Source organism: Plutella xylostella, chromosome 5 (assembly GCF_932276165.1).
Source record: "Plutella xylostella chromosome 5, ilPluXylo3.1, whole genome shotgun sequence".
NCBI lineage: Eukaryota > Metazoa > Arthropoda > Insecta > Lepidoptera > Plutellidae > Plutella > Plutella xylostella.
The window spans coordinates 3,397,612-3,411,576 of NC_063985.1; the positions used below are offsets into that span (position 1 = coordinate 3,397,612).

Here is a 13,965-nt window from a genome sequence, read left to right on the forward strand (position 1 = left end):
TTTATGTTTATGTTATCCGGTAAGATTACAACTTTGAAGAGTAATTATACCACCAGTATAACATATAATATACTTAGAACACAAATACAACACACATCGTAAACAAAAGGAGACTGTCCCGAAGGTGTTGTTTGACTCCAATTATATTTTAATACGCACTATATGGAGTGTCAGTGCAAAAGAAACTACTACTGCCACTTAGCTCTTATTTTGAATTAGTTCGGTTAGAAGAAGTTCTTATATCGTTAATCTAACTTTGACCCCCAAAAACCATATGCGTCATACGCAAAAACGTCGCAAAGTTTGGGGATGTATCCCAGGCAAGCAAGGTTGTTTTGTGAAACATTAAGTTACCCGCAAGGCCGCTCCTGAGTACATTACATACGAGCGGAGATTAGTTAGACTGGGGCAGGCTTGCCTCAAAGGCAAAGATGCCAGATATTAAATTATTGCCGCCTTGTTTGCGGCTTGAAGGTACTGTGTTATTAGGTTTGCTCAGATGCTCATTCCTGGCGTGATATTACCACCATAACTTCTGTGATATCTCTGATGTAATAATATGTTTTGCATAATAAGTATTCGAAACCATAAATATTAGATTGAACACAGAATTTTTTACAATAACTTAACATAAAACCCCTTTATGATGATTAGAGACAATGAATGAGTATACAAAATTGATTTTATCTGAATTGAAGTAAGACTGAAATAAAAAATTTCAGCATATAAAAGTAAAAAAGCATATCTTAGTAAAAAAAACTAGTGCATCTAATGAAAATACTAAAAGCTTAAAAAACATTTACTTACCACGTAATGAAATGAATTTTTCATTAATGGAGATGTTTCTGCGCTGCTAGTGCTCGCGTAAATATTGTTCTTACATAAACACCAGCTCGTAATAAAAATATACTGTTTTTTATGTACATGTTTGAACACAAAACTGAAAACATTTTAATTTATTTACGACGTATAGCGTCGCTTTGTTTACGAGAAAAACTATATATGTATATATACATATACTGCATATTTTTATGTTCATACCTATAGTTTAACTTAAATATACATAAGAGTTCTTTGTAATTCTGAAAAACTTTCAGTATCAGTTTCTTTGATTCATTCTCTAGAAAAGGATTTTTTAAAACTTGCCTATATGAGGTGTAATAGGCCCGCTATTGGGGATCGCATGTATCTAAGTAAATATCCTGTATACCACGTGTATATACATAGTTAGGTGTTTTGTTTACGTTATGAAACCCGCATCGCAGGATCGTGATGATCCTTCCTCTACCTGTATATATAACCTACAAAGGTTTCGCTCAAGGAGCGTCACAATAAGCGTACCTATACCTATGTATATTAGCTATAATGTGACATAAGTACCTATAATTAAGATAGTATTTTATTGTCCTCAGGCGACACCGACGAGCATGGCCTACCGAAGGACAAGGACAAGGGCTGCGACACCAACCTCTACCTCTACCATGTGAGTACATGTTCACTGCTGCTGCCGCTGCACGGGTTTCTTATCGACGTAGATAAATGTGATTGGTGGAACGCGCATTAAACGAGTTTGCCAACATCTATAACGAACCGGTGTAGCGGCCGCAGCCCTGTAATCCTTATCTAATTAAATTTTTAAATATATATTCATAGAAATTAAAAGGATTAGTAGAAGGTTTGGCGAACAACGTTTCGGCTGCGATGGCAAATTGGTAAATAAGTTTTGACTGACTGATTAAAAACGCGTGGTTGACAAACCTGCTACAGCATTATAAACCTTTTTAAAGTTCTATGATCGCAGGGGTTACTCTGCAAAACACTTACTTGTAGACACCAGTTAATAAATCAATATTCAATATAATTATGTTCTTCGCAAACTGAGCAGCAAAGAAAATCAAATGTATTGTATGAGACAGAACTGTCAAAAACAATACGTTAGTAGAACCTCATATTCAATAGCAACAGTATGCGAAAACTCAATCATCCTCCGGGAAAATCAATTAAAATAACAATCAACACCACAAAGACGGGAAATAACGCAATAAGAGAAGACAAAGCGGGCAATTTGGATGTTCTCGTTACACCACAGAAGCCAAGTGTAATCTGTAGGATTAGCCCCCGCGCCCCTCCCCGCCCCGCGCTCTCCGTCTCGCTCGATTTATTATGTCACACAGACATCAAACTTCATCATGTTCTCCACAACTTAAAAGCCGTGAAATATTTATTTATGAACACATCCCGCCCGGCCTTTAAAACCTATTTAATATTTACGAAGCGAAATGAAACGGTTTTAATGTTATAAAATATTATGATGTCGATTTCATGTGGAATATTGGGGCGTATGCGGAATAGCATTTGCGAAAGCAATTTAAGGCTGGTAGTAAAGGGTGTTCGAGGCTGGGAAGGAATAAATCGGGCGCCTTATTGGGATTGAGTTAGGCGGCGGCGCACACCGCTGCGACTACGACGTAGTGTCGTAGCGTCGTAGCGTCGTAGCGCCGTAGTGCCGTAGCGTCGTAGCATCGTAGATGATCCGTAGCGTCATAGCACCGTAGCTGCGTAGCGTATTGTAGCACTCTGTAGGCCTATCACAGGCTAACGTAGCAATTCGCTAGCGTTGTACGATAATACACAAACGTATGGAAAATAACAGCGCCAATGTAGTCACTTTTGGAACTAAAAAAAATGCGATCTCTTAGTCACCTATCGACTTGTATCGAACTCGTAGATTCGAAAGTGAAAGTCATTATACCGATCACGAACCAAACTTGACATATAGATAGCATCAAAGCACCGTAGCAATAACCGTAACATGGTTGTAGCGTCGCCGTCGTAGCTCAAAGGCAGTGTTTGCACAGCTTGGTGTATCCGTAGCCCAGTGCGCCGCAACCACCGCCGCTCTCGTTGCCGTAGCACTTTAATTTCTTATCTCATTGGTTGCTGCTCGTGAATTCCCCCAAAATAAGATTCAGTTCAAATTAGAAATGTAAAAGAAAAGTCATGAATATTATGATGTACTTATAAAGGTTTTTTTTTTCTTCATATTGTAATTTTATTGTAAACGAGCTGCTCCCGCGCGCTTCGCTTCGCCTTAAAAAGTTTTCCCGCGGGAATTCCGGGATAAAAAGTAGCCTATGTTTTTTCCCAGGGTCTAGACCGTATGTATACCAAATTTCATTCAAATCCGTTCAGTAGTTTTGTCGTGAAAGACTAACAGACAGACAGACAGACAGACAGACACAGTTACTTTCGCATTTATAATATTAGTTAGGATTAGGATTTTACACTTTTTGTTCAGGAAAACGTAAGATCTGTATATTATTTTATGACATAAAGAATTCAAGGTATTTATACTTTTAAATATCCATTTTATGTGTAAAATGGTGCAGAAATAAAGTCCACTTTAATAATGTGAAAACTTTTTTCGCTTTTAAAGCTGAAACATTCAGCACTTACGAAATGAGTTTTTATGTTGGAGCGGCTATTGCAAACACGTATTATTTCAAAATTTAGGTGAGTGTTATAAGGTCAGTTTGCGTCTTAAATTAAAAACATTTACGTCAAAAAAGTATCTCCTTGTTTTCTGCCACCCTAACTTTCTTTATCTAGAAATAAGAATATTTATATTTTATATTCACTGTAAAAAGGTGAAATGGAACGTCTAAAACTTGTGCTAAAGTATAATATGTCCCTCTCTCATATTTACCTTAAGTATATTCTCCTTAGCTTAATTATACGATTACAGGAAGGGCCTTATAAATAAATCAATGTCGTATTACGTATGCCCATAAATTCGAATTTCAATTAACTTGATAACTTGTTTACCCTATCGAACCGAGTAGCTCCGCGCTACATTTTCACGTATACCTGCCTCGGGCGGATATTGAGTTAGTGCGACAAGGTTCCCTGCACAGGGGCGCCAAGGCCGTGCAGCAAGCACCCATCAATACAAGAACCAATTCTCACTCAACTTCTAAAACATTTGAAATGAGGTCAAGCGGCGGCTCGGCGCTCTCCAATAACGAACTTGAGCCGGGACATGCGGCCGGCAGAACCTACACTCGAGTTTGCTCTTAGATTTATGTAACCGGACTAAAGTTTCAGTTTCAAAGGTGAGACGAAGCTACGTTTGCGTTTGATGTTATGAGTGGGAATTACATTATTGAATTTTGAGGGAAAGTATAGGTAGTACAAATTTTAAGCGTGTTTATGTTGTGTATCTGAATCTGAGATTGTGAATGGGTGGTCTACTGTAATGTATAATTATACAGGGTGTTGCAAAAAGGGTATACTATGCCGAAACCTAAATGTGCAGCATGGTACATCTAAGCCCAAAACTGAATCAGAGTTTCAAAATTCGCGAAAAAAAAACATTTTCCATAGAAACTTTGTTGGTCACGTGACTTTTTACTATGGAGTTTTTTTTTTGCGAGTTTTGAAATTTTGATTTGAAAAGTTTCGGGCTTAGATATACCATGATGCACATGTAGGTTTTGGCATAGTATACCCTTTTTGCAACACTCTGTACATGTTTTTATAAAGTTTGCTAGAAACTGATCTTTTGTTACCTATTTTGTTATTGTTATGGATTTAACTTGGCTACATTCATTATTTGACAAGCGAACCGAGCGAACCAAAAAACTTCATTACAAAGGAGCAACTCAAAATCCTAACAAACAAATTGGCGTATAATGGCGCGGGAACAAATGAAAACAAATAAAAGAAAAACCCTTCTGAATTATTGTCGGCGTTTTATTTTAGTGCGCTACATCGCTCGTGCTGTCACTGTTGGCTGGGTTAGGCTTAACTGTTTGACCACATAATTATCAACTGACCCTGCGGAGTTGTGGCAAGAGCTGCATTCAAATTAGTTGATATGTTTATGTTAGATAATTATATGTACCGGCTTAGAGAGATTTAAATTTTAAGTATGTCAGCCGATATAGGTGCTTTTGGTAAATGTTCCTGTGCAATATGGGAATGAAAAGTAAATACTTAAATACTCATAGGTTATTTCCTCAGAATGAATTTAAGTCCTAGTTCTGAATCTACCCTTTTAAGTATAAAGAATCTCTTTTCGAGAACGAATCATGTTAAACTATTTCTAAAGCCCTCGGAAAGAATAAAAGTTTTATCATAGTATACATTACAAAATACATAGCCATTATGATATAAGCCTTTTTAAGATGAACTAGAAGGAAAAACCGCACTTTATCTTTTATATAACTTTATACCTTCGCTTCGTAAGCACTTTCTGCTTTCCAGGCTTCCTAAGAGGGAGAGTAATTAATAATGTTTACCCTCTGTTATCTCTGTCTCTTTAGGACAATATTTTTCATTTAGGTAAAAACAACTATGCAATTTTCTTGTTAGTCTTAAAACTATCAACCAAAATTTAAACTTTGATTAGTTTCGTAATGTGATCTGTACTTAACTATTTTGTTAAAAAATAATGTTAAATCAGTGACCTGTCGCATCGACGACTATGCTTCGCCAGTATCTCGTCTCCGCAATGCTGTATTGATCAAGATGTCACAAGCAGTTGTAGAGCACAAAAAGATCGACATTTCTAGTTCAGAGCTCCGGCTATCATTACATTTATTCAAAGAGTAAACATAAAAATAGATAGGACGTTATTTTCGAAAGCTAACTGCCGATTAACCCATTAAGCACGAGCAATTTGCGCGCGCATTTCGCGCAAAATTCACGCTCTATGAACACAATTACCATCCGTCTGAATTGAGTTTAAGACTTTTCTCATTGCCGGGGCAGTTCCGCTGATCCCTGGCGAATAACCCTTAATATTTCAAGTTGGGCCTGAAAAACCTGCTGCCTGTGCAAATCATTTTTTTGCTACACACCCAACAGAGAAGGGTGAACGAGTTTCGGGTTTTATTTAATTTAAAACCCCAATCGATATTCCGCTTCGTAGGCGTATTTTTCACCGATACCGTGGATTTTAGCGTACATACAGCAAAAATGCTAATGCAACGTTCAGTGGCGTGATCGATAGATCACGCCACTGAACGTCATATTTCATTAAAACTGACGGCATCTCATCGTTACGTCGGGAGCCCGCGCGGGAGCGGAGCGCTCCAAATGGGGCGTGAATAAAATACGAGCCGGGAGCTGCGCCACCGCCCCGGGCCAGCGCGGCGGCGGCGGCGCGGCGGCGTCGCGTTACATACTACAAATTAAAAACCAACCTAAGCCCAGACTCCTAGAGGACTCGGCCATAAAAACATTTCATGCCTCTAAATTATAAATGTTACATCTTGAGGCAAATTACGCAACTGAGAGCGCTGCCGCTCTTTTTATTCTATGTACCTACGCCGGGATGCCGCGCAGCGCAAACTGCTTTTAGATAGTTCGATATTAAAATAGATCTTACACCCCCTCTTAATACGCCACACACCCTTTCAGTTCAAGTAGAAAATAGTCGTAAAAGACCTAAGCTAACATGCCAGTACGAATGGCTACGATATCGATATAATAAATTCTATCGGCCCGGTGAAACGCGGAGATGGTGAACCATAAAAAGTTGAGCTATTAATCTCCATTTAGAAGGTCACACGAGCCAATAAAACTTCCCATCTGTTTTGTCCCCAGATATAATTAATTCATTTCCTTATACCTACCTCTCTACATACGGGGATTCAAAGGTTCAACACTATTCGTTCTGCAATGGAAATATATATATATATACCTGTCCTATATAATGTAATTAAGTAGGAAGCAAGTTTCTATTACCTTTGGCGTAACTAATGAGCAGTAACGTCAATTCCACTTATTACGTTCCGCTCGCTGAATCCACCCGAGTTTCGGCAGTGGAGATTGTATTTTATGTCGGCTACGTGATTTGATTTGTAATTCCTTCTAAGCCGGAGAACTTTTCGCGAGCGACTTAGCGGGGCGGCCATAACCAAACTTTAGCTTTACTAACTCAATATTAGATGATGGAGCATCCTTTAGCTTTATTTTGTTTATATTTACGAGTATTATCGACGGCACCATAGCCGGCGGTAGCGAAGCTGCTTCCTAAGATTTGGGCCGCGGGTTCGAATCTCTCTATATATTTAATATGTATCTATCTATGTATTTGTGTAAATATATCAGCTGTCCGACACCCATATCACAGGTTCTGCCTAGTTTGGGGTCTGGTGGCCGTGTGTGAGATGTGCCCAATATTTATTTATATTTTCCGTGTGTAGGAGGAGATCGAGGACCGTCCGCGCGTGGCCACGTTCCTGGGCTCGCTGGCGGACTACTCCAACACGATCCCGGCCGCGTCCGCCGCGGACACAGACGCGCCCAAGGCCGCGCCCTCCGCCCGGATGGGCACCCTCATCGGCGTGTTCCTGCCCTGCATCCAGAACATCTTCGGCGTGATCCTGTTCATCCGTCTCACGTGGGTCGTCGGCACGGCTGGCGCTATAGCCGGGTTTCTGATTGTGCTCATCTGTTGTTGTACCGTAAGTTTTTTAATATATTTTTACAAATTGCAAGGTTAATGGTATGCTAAAGTGGTTAGTATAGTAAGCCCAAAATGGGGGACTCAGTTCGATATTCAGAACCACTTTCGTCCTTCGACTTTTTTTGTAGAAAACATATTCACCTTCATAGTTTCAATAAAAAGCATAGCTTTGGCGATTTTCAAAAGTTGTTCATAACGGCCTCTCGGGTCTCTCTCATCACAGCTTTTATCGCCCTGCAGCATCCCAGCTGTACTAATAACCCTCATCCCTCACAGACGATGCTGACAGCCATCTCCATGTCGGCCATCGCCACCAACGGCGTGGTGCCGGCGGGCGGCTCGTATTTCATGATCGGGCGCTCGCTCGGGCCGGAGTGCGGCGGCGCGGTGGGCATGCTGTTCTACACGGGCACCACGCTCGCCGCCGCCATGTACATCGTCGGCGCCGTCGAGATCGTCCTGGTAAACACTTACCTACGTGAACTTTATAAATACACTCACGAGGGATTAAAATGTTCCACGTACAAAATTACCCCAAGGTTACGTTACGGTTACATTTTTAGGGTGGGTTGCACCATTTAACTTTAACTATTACAAACGTCAAATCTCTTGAATTGATCTCTCTCGTCAAGGGATTTGACGTTTGTAATAGTTAAAGTTAAATGGTGCAACCCACCCTTAGTTGATAATACTCTGATGCGCTGTTAAATATACTTCAACATTGCAGTCTTTTTCGTTTACCAGTAATTTGGTTCTATTGTCACTGGAACTTGTTCATTACATGTGAGTGTACTTACCTACCTACATAGATACATAATATTTTGTACAATAAATAATTAAATTAATAATATGCTGACGACTGTAATGCCAGAAAAATTACTCAGGAATGTGTCGCAAGTGAGCCACCTGCTTGACCTGCTGCATACTTTGACTGACGTTTTCTCAAGATATTTCCTTCACCGTGATAGCAAATAATTCACTGGTAGTTAGGTACTTAGGTACATGCCAGGATTTGAACCCACAGTATTTTAAATGAGAGGATAAGGCGGAAGGTCGTGACGTTACATAACGTTACATAACTTACGCCACCACGACTCCTACATACCTACACGTCACAAATAACGTCAAAGCTTTGTACGTCACAAAAGTTAACGTAATGTGTATTCAATTACGTACTCTGCCGTTGGCGACGCATTTGTGGAAATACTCGTGACATGCGCTGAATACGTAGCAACACAAAGTCTGCTATCTGTTGGCGCGTGAGGGCAATTGTGAGCGAGGTTCGTGCCTCGAATACTCATCGTACAGCGCTGACACAGTAATAACTGGGTGCTTTTTTGCAGACGTACATGGCCCCGTGGATATCGATCTTCGGGGACTTTACGAAGGATCCGGAGGCGATGTTCAACAACTTCAGGGTGTACGGGACGGGGCTGCTGCTGGTGATGGGCTGTGTGGTGTTCATTGGAGTGAAGTTCGTGAACAAGTTCGCAACCGTCGCCCTCGCGTGCGTCATCCTGTCCATCAGTGCGGTCTACGCGGGGATCTTCGTCAACTGGAACGGCAACGACAAGCTGCAGTAAGTACACTTTGTACCTAATTATCCCATATTGCGTCCAAATAGGTTCTGAACAACTTTACTTTTTTTAATGTGGGTTTAATGCAGTGATTCGTGAAGAAAAGCTACGATATATTTTAGTTGCTATAAAATTTTATGCTTTATTCAGTCACCCGTTATACATTTTTGAACTCATGTTAAATGCTTAATTCGTAGTTTTACGAATTTCAAACCAAAGTTTTAATTGCTTCGAATTTATGAATGCTCACTGCACCACAAACCTGAAATAAGCTCGTTAATTTTATTTTACTTTATTATAGGATGTGCGTATTGGGAAAGCGTTTACTGAAAGACATCCACATCAGCAACTGCACGAAGCAGGCTGGCGGGGAGCTGTTCAAGTTGTTCTGCCCCAACAACACCTGCGACCCGTACTTCACAGCACACAACATCAGCGTCGTTCAAGGCATCAAGGTAAAACATACGTACATAATATACCCTACATTACAATATGCTCACAACTGTAATCCCCGCTTTTCAATACATATTTTATGCACTTTAGGTACACATGTAGAATCTAGATATCCAGATTTTGTCACGATGTTTTCCTTCAGCGTAAGAGCACGAGGTATAAATTTTACTTAAATTCTTTATTTCTAATAAATTTATTGGTAAATGCCAGGATTTGACCCCACGGCCTCTCAACAGAGGGCCGAGATCCTTATCCGTTACACCTCCCAGACTCTCCAAGCTAAAATTACTGATACAATCAAAAAGTACTTTAAACCCTCAAAGCGAGTACCTACTCATTTTTGTGTTTTCTTTGTAGGGCTTAGCCAGTGGAGTGTTCTTCGACAATCTGCAAGACTCGTTCCTGGAACTCGGTCAGTACATCGCGTACGGCAAGGAACCTGACGACATCGAGCAGATGGAGCGACCCACTTACAATCAGATCTACGCCGATATCACTACTTCGTTTACGCTGCTGATTGGAATATTCTTCCCGTCTGTTACTGGTAATAAAAATATCTGATTACAGCTTATGTTTTTGGTGTGTAAAATAATGTATTGCTATTTGTTACTTGTATTTTAAGTAAATACCACAAAGCCAAATAAATACTCACGCGCAATGAAAAAGTTCGACTCAAAAAATGTGGATTCAAAACGACCCCAATTTTTTCCAACATTTCATTTTAAATTTAAACAAAATATTACAGTTTTTTGTTGGCAATATTCTTATGCTCATTTATTTATTTATGAATTCAATTCTTTATTGCACAAAATGTATTTCAACGTCACAGTAGACATAATTAAGCTAGTCTTTTCCGTTTAGGAGTAATTTGGTGCTTTTCTCAGTGTGACCTTTTCATTTCCCGTGAGTGTCATAAGATACCTAAGTATATTTTTCAGTAGATGTAACTGAAAGATTATTTTAAAAAGTTTTATATACCAGTGTTTATTTTCATTGTTACAAAAAGTATTATATTTCAGGTATTATGGCTGGCTCAAACCGCTCGGGAGATTTGGCTGACGCTCAAAAGAGCATCCCTATCGGAACCATCTGCGCTATCCTGACCACTTCCACCGTGTACCTGTCGTGCGTGTTGCTGTTCGCCGGAACCGTCGACAACTTGCTGCTTCGAGACAAGTACATTATCCACTCTATATCATTTCTTATCTTTAAACCCTTGCACGTACCCTGTGTCCTCTTTTTGGTCCGATCTTCCTTCTATACCTCTCCCTTTACCGTCTTTATCAAATCTCTCTTTATGAGTACCCGTATATTTGGTGGTATCCGTCATACGGTCGACTACTCCACTTTTATCTGCTTTAGTTGCATTACCTGTGCCTGGTATAGCGCATTTGGCCATTTTAGCTGTTATCTCTTCTACGTCCACCTTCTTCTCTTTTGCCAGTGCCTCGATATACTGCATATACTCGGTATATCCTAAAGTTTTAGACTTGAATTTAGAAAAGCAAATACCAGTATCTGTAGTTGTGATTTTCTTGTTATCTATAACTCCGGCTTGTTTCATCCATTTGTCGCTGTTTGTTAGTGTTATTTGTGTGCCGTCACTCTTTGGGTTTCCAAATTTTGCGTATCCTTTGAATATTTCCTCCATTGTGAACGTTTGATGATAACAGATAGATAAATTAATTAAGTAGATAACGGATAGGTTACGGGTGGGTTGAAATAGATAGAAATTCTATGAATTCTTTACATTATGTTAATTTGTTTAAATTTATGGTTTAACGCCGTTATCTTATTTAAAATCTATGAATTTATTTAGAATTCATATTAAAAGCGTTGAATTTCGTGATTTTGTTTTGATAAAATTTTGACACAGTGACGTGACCATTGAGATTAATCATAATTTTCACGATTTTTATAAATAGACTCTCTGAATAATGATGTGCTTTTAAGACTATAGAGTATCTGACCAAAGACTCCTTCTCCTTAGGTTTGGTCAATCGATTGGCGGTAAACTGGTGGTGGCTAACATGGCGTGGCCGAACCAGTGGGTGATCCTGGTGGGCTCGTTCCTGTCGACCCTGGGCGCTGGCCTGCAGTCCCTCACCGGCGCCCCGCGGCTGCTGCAAGCCATCGCTAAAGACGAGATTATTCCCTTCCTTGCGCCTTTCGCTGTGTCTTCCAGCAGGGGAGAACCCACAAGGTAAGATTGAGAAATTGTACCTAAAGTCAAAAAACAGACTTTAGTTATATTTTTTATTTGAAGTCCATTAGTATGCACAAACCTATACTATGTGTAAATTAACACATTTTATCCATATTCAAACACTGCATTTCTAGTGAAATATAGTCATTTTAATTGAGTCAGGGTTTTCACCGTCATTCGCGACCATCATTTCAACTCCCACCAACTCTATCTCCTCTTCCCCCAGGGCTCTCCTGCTTACGATGCTGATCTGCCAGTGCGGCATCCTGCTGGGCAACGTGGACATTCTGGCGCCGCTGCTGTCCATGTTCTTCCTCATGTGCTACGGCTTCGTGAACCTGGCGTGCGCTCTGCAGACCTTGTTGAAGACCCCCAACTGGCGGCCCCGCTTCAAGTATTACCATTGGTGAGTTTTGATGTATCTACGGTTAGATGTTAAATCACTAATGCTGTGCCGCTATAGGGATATCGACACTATACATCCATCAGCGACGATGCGGCATACCAGAAACCTACAAGTGCTGCAAGAAATGGCACATGATTACCATATTACATTACATGATTACATAGCTGTACCATGCCATTCAGTATCCTATGGAAAGATATACCCGATAGATATTCCAAAACTTATTTTTAAAGACCTGATTTTCTCTTCATGACTATATTGTTTTCAGGTCTCTGTCCCTGATTGGTCTGGTCCTGTGCATCTCCATCATGTTCATGACGTCATGGTTCTACGCCCTCATCGCCATGGGCATGGCCGGGCTCATCTACAAGTACATTGAATATCGCGGGTGAGTAATCCATCCAATTTACTATTGTCACGAACAGTAGGTATTAATAATCCTACTATATTATAAATGATATAAATGAAGATTTTGACTATGTGTGTGTGTATGTGAGTATGTTTGTTACCTCTTCACATCAAAACGGCTGAACCGATTTTCATGAAATTCTGTACAGAGTTAGCTGACCCCTCGAAAACTTTTTAAGGCGAAGCAAAGCTCGCGGGAACTCCTAGTAGTTAGATAATTCTAACAATCATTATCGAGGACCGTGAGGGACTTACACGATTGAGAGACTAAGATTTTGAAACTATATCCATCCATCTCTATCTCTTTAAAGTTGGTAAAAAATATTAGATCTATATTTCCCTAATCTGATTCACTTATGGTTACAAAAAACAATTAAAATACTCAACATCAACTCATTTATATTTATATTTCATACTCCTATAATCTTTCCAGAGCGGAGAAGGAATGGGGTGACGGTCTCCGCGGTCTAGCCCTGTCAGCCGCGCGCTACTCGCTGCTGCGTCTGGAAGAAGGTCCTCCACACACCAAGAACTGGCGCCCGCAGGTGCTGGTGCTCGCCAAGCTGAATGATGATCTCACCCCGAAGTACCGCAAGATGCTGTCGTTTGCTAGTCAACTTAAAGCAGGTACGATCTTGGTTGGTCAAATAATTTTTACAGAGGGTGGCAAAAGTGGTTTAATCGACAGGGTCACTCAGACCATCAGTCTGAACAACTTAATTTTAAGATTTTATGAACTTCGTTAAAATAATCTAATCCCCATAAGTATTCAAGTTCAACAAAAGTTGTTCAGAATGACTCCATGAGTCACCCCCTTTCGGCTTCCTATACCACTTTTGCAGCCCTCTGTATATTTGAATGGGAACCTGGACCTGGACTTGATATTCCTAGTTGTATTGTATATGTATTTGTATATTTAACACATGTTAGGTACAGTCAGCTGCATAAATTGCTATACACTTTTGTACCTTGTCAATCTGAAACCGCCTATCCATTCATTGAAATATTGACGGTTCGTCAGTATGACAAGGTACAGAAGTGTATAAAGACTTATGCAGCTGACCGTACCTCTTTAGGGTACGACAGTCAGTGGAGGTGGAGCCAAACTCTTACATATTTACACTTGTTCCAGGCAAAGGTCTGACGGTATGCGTATCTGTACTCGGCGGCGACTTCACGCGGCTGGCGGGCGAGGCGTCCACGGCGAAGCAGAACCTGCGCCGCTGCATGGAGGAGGAGAAGGTCAAGGGCTTCGTCGATGTGCTCGTCTCTCATAGCATCGCTGATGGATTGAGCCACTTGTGAGTTTTGATGATTTTCAACCTCGTTATAGATACATAAATTCTTTAGTGCAAAAAGGTAGATGGAAAACCTGCACCTTAGGCAAAAGTAGATGCATCAATTTATCGATACTAATACGATCGCATAATGTGGTAGGTAT

The 13,965-nt window shown here is 40.3% G+C and overlaps 2 protein-coding genes across 9 annotated transcripts in view; one reads left to right on the top strand and one right to left on the bottom strand.

Moving 5' to 3' along the window:
- The window catches only part of LOC105391556 (solute carrier family 12 member 6), a 355,094-nt gene that overhangs the window by 332,558 nt on the left and 8,571 nt on the right, over window positions 1-13,965 (top strand). For all 8 annotated transcript variants that reach the window (XM_038112934.2, XM_038112932.2, XM_038112940.2 and 5 more), the window contains 12 exons: window positions 1,413-1,483; window positions 7,212-7,472; window positions 7,751-7,936; window positions 8,818-9,053; window positions 9,353-9,506; window positions 9,862-10,048; window positions 10,524-10,680; window positions 11,495-11,707; window positions 11,937-12,116; window positions 12,385-12,504; window positions 12,958-13,151; window positions 13,657-13,825. In XM_038112934.2, the coding sequence (XP_037968862.2) occupies window positions 1,413-1,483; window positions 7,212-7,472; window positions 7,751-7,936; window positions 8,818-9,053; window positions 9,353-9,506; window positions 9,862-10,048; window positions 10,524-10,680; window positions 11,495-11,707; window positions 11,937-12,116; window positions 12,385-12,504; window positions 12,958-13,151; window positions 13,657-13,825 (2,128 nt within the window). The remainder of the gene's footprint in view (window positions 1-1,412; window positions 1,484-7,211; window positions 7,473-7,750; window positions 7,937-8,817; window positions 9,054-9,352; window positions 9,507-9,861; window positions 10,049-10,523; window positions 10,681-11,494; window positions 11,708-11,936; window positions 12,117-12,384; window positions 12,505-12,957; window positions 13,152-13,656; window positions 13,826-13,965) is intronic.
- Window positions 10,484-11,393, bottom strand: LOC125491457 (tubulin polymerization-promoting protein homolog). The gene has a single exon (XM_048633495.1). The coding sequence runs from the start codon at window positions 11,153-11,155 to the stop codon at window positions 10,700-10,702; it is 456 nt and encodes a 151-aa protein (XP_048489452.1). The 5' UTR covers window positions 11,156-11,393; the 3' UTR covers window positions 10,484-10,699.

Coding starts and splice junctions, on each gene's coding strand:
- LOC125491457 (XM_048633495.1), bottom strand. CDS start 11,155: ATGGAGGAAATATTCAAAGGATACGCAAAATTTGGAAACCCAAAGAGT.